General features: G+C 51.3%; 1 protein-coding gene across 5 annotated transcripts in view; it reads left to right on the forward strand.

Annotated features, from left to right (window-relative positions):
• The window catches only part of ARHGAP23 (Rho GTPase activating protein 23), a 55,857-nt gene that overhangs the window by 26,993 nt on the left and 25,966 nt on the right, over positions 1 to 2,898 (forward strand). For all 5 annotated transcript variants that reach the window (XM_006774276.2, XM_015570875.1, XM_006774275.2 and 2 more), the window contains 2 exons: positions 1,934 to 2,007; positions 2,288 to 2,377. In XM_006774276.2, the coding sequence (XP_006774339.2) occupies positions 1,934 to 2,007; positions 2,288 to 2,377 (164 nt within the window). The remainder of the gene's footprint in view (positions 1 to 1,933; positions 2,008 to 2,287; positions 2,378 to 2,898) is intronic.

Genomic DNA, 2,898 nt, shown 5'->3' on the forward strand with positions numbered 1-2,898 from the left:
AATACTCCCACCAGAGCAGATTTCAAGCCACCGATAGATACCCTGCCAGCAATGTGGGGCAGGAGGTGAACTGGTCGGGCGGTGAAGGCTCACTGGAGCCGTGGGGGCGGGCCCAGCGCACCACTGGTTGGGTTGTTCTTAACAAAAGGAGGCTTGTAATTTTGGGATTCATTCATGTCAGCACAAAGGGCTCTTCCTCTTCTTTTAAATCAACCGCATCGTATTTCAGAGTCTGAATAGACGATAACTCGTCTAGTCGCTCCCCTATCGATGGATATTTCGGTTGCCTTCAAATTTTTGCGCAGAACATGTTACAATGACTTTCCTGGGGTATGTCTCCCCCCCACACACACACACATACACACACCTGGATCCGTGTCCTAGGGGCAGATTTCTAGATGCGGAATTGCTAGGTCCACGTCCCCGGTAAACATTTTTTTTAAAGATACATTTTATTTTTTAATTAGAGTTGACACACAATATTATGTTACTTTCAGGTGTACATCCTAGTGATTAGACATTTATAAACCTTATGATAAGTCTAGTACCCACCTGACACCTTACATGGTTATTACGATATTATTGACTGTGTTCCCTGTGCTATAATTTACACCCCTGTGACTGTGTTTATAACTAGCAATTTGCACATCTTAATCCCTTCCCTGGTAAACATTTCTGAAAGCTGACGTCAGGTGGCACTCTGAGGAGTGGGCCCTAGCGCACACCCTACTGGACATTATGCGCCCCCCCAGCATTGGATGTTATTAATATTTTAAACTTTTGCTTATCGGGTAGGGGAAATGGCATCTCATTATTGTTTTCATTTTCATTTCCCTCATTACTAAGGAGATTAACTGCCTTTTCATTAGTGTATTGGTCTTTTCTATTTCCTTTGTATTTGCCTGTTCAGACTAGGTGCCCATTTTTCTCTTGGATTGTCTGTCTTTTTTCATATTGGTTTATAGGAGACAAGCTCTTGTACATTGTAGATATGGATCCTTTGTCAGTGTTGGCAAATATTGGGTCTGCCGTTTGCCTTTGAGCTTGCAGTAGAGAACCTGGAGACAGTGGTTTCAAGTGCAGGCCAAGCTGTTAATCTTTCATGGATTCTGCATCTCATGTTTAACAAGGCCTCATGACGATGTAACTATTTTCTTATTTTTTCCAATATTTTAACAGCTTTATATTTGGCTCTGTAATGCAGTTAAGTGTGTATTATGTGAGCTAGATCCAGACACCCCCACCCCCCACCCCCAGCCCCATTGATATAGCTAATCGTCCCAGGGACGTTACGGACGCCTCCCTCCTTCCACACGGATTTAAAGGGCCACCCTACCACACAGGAAAGATCCACGCGGCCTGTTTTCCTCCTTCCTGTGCCGACCCTTGTTCAGCTCCCCTCACCGGTCCCGCGGCTCTAGCTGCGCTCTCTCTCGTTTGCTTCAGCATCCGGTGGGGCAATTCCGTCCTCCTCATTCTGCCGTCAAAGAACGAGTAAAGACTCTCCTCATGCCTTTACTCATCCAGATGAAGTTTAGAGTAAACTTACCGCGTTCCATTTTTTAGAAGTTTCCCATGGACCTCTGAAGGGAGTCGTGGGATCCTGACACCGGTGGGGTGGGGTGGGGTGGGGTGGGGTGTGTGGAGACTGAAAGGCCCCTTCCTCTGAGTCACCTTCGCGTCTGACCTTGTGGTGTCCTTGTCCTGGAGACCGGTGCCGGGACCCCTTTCCCAGCATGACATTCAGCTCAGGTCTGAGTTCTTCCCGATGTGCACGCCCCGGCGACCCCGGTCAGGTGCACTGAGGACGGCTGTGGGGTTTGGTCCTGAGAGCGCAAGGCCACAGTGCCTTCGGACCTGGAACAGATCAGGCTGCCTGACCTTCAGCCCGAAGCTGCTCCCCGTTCTCTAAAGGGTCTTTGGTGTGTTCTAGACAAATACAACGACTTCATCGAAGCCAATCGCATTGAAGACTCGAGGGAGCGATTGAAAACGCTGCGGAAACTGGTAAGGAAAGAGACGCTGTCGGGCCAAAGGCAGACTGGACTGGGAGAGCACCGATTCCCTGGAGGCCCGGAGTCCAGTGCCACCAACTCCCGCTGTGACCTTGGGAAGCCCTTCCCCACTCAAGGCCTCAGTTTCTCCATCTCTACCGGGTTGGGTGGGGGGGCAGTGAGAGGGTGGATTCCGGAGCCCCTGAGGTATGGCAGCGGGAGCCCCTTTGGGGCGTGATGGACCAGGGAGGCTATGACAGCCTGGTCCCATGCCTCTTCTCTCTTCTGCCCAGATCAGGGACCTCCCAGGACACTACTATGAGACACTGAAATTCCTCGTGGGCCATCTGAAGACCATCGCTGACCACTCAGAGAAAAACAAGGTGTCTGTGGGGGGGTTCCAGTGTGGCGTGGGGGTGGGGGGGGAAGCATGCCTGGGTCTCCTTGCATATTCTGAGCTCCTCTGGGTCAGATCCTCTCCAGCCACGCCTCCCGCCAGTGCTTCTCCCTCGGAACTGTCTCCTGTGGCTGATGAAAACCCATCCTCCCTGCTGGCCCCTCGCTCTGCCCTCTGCGGGGCCAGGGCTGAGAACGAAAACTAGTTTCCCTCTGGCCCTCTCTGGCCCGGCCGGCGTGGCTCAGTGGTTGCGCATCGGCTCAGGAACCAGGAGGTCACGATGGTTCGATTCCCGGTCAGGGCACATGCCTAGGTTGCAGGCTCCATCTCCCGTGTGGGTTGAGCATGAGGCAGCCGATCAATGATTCTCTCTCATCATTGATGTTTCTATCTCTCTCCCTCTCCTTTCCTCTCTGAAATCAATAAAAATATATTTAAAAAAGAGGAAGAAGAAAGAGCCCGGCCGGCATGGCTCAGTGGTTGAACATCGACCCATGAACCAGGGCA

Source organism: Myotis davidii, unplaced genomic scaffold, assembly GCF_000327345.1.
Source record: "Myotis davidii unplaced genomic scaffold, ASM32734v1 scaffold327, whole genome shotgun sequence".
NCBI lineage: Eukaryota > Metazoa > Chordata > Mammalia > Chiroptera > Vespertilionidae > Myotis > Myotis davidii.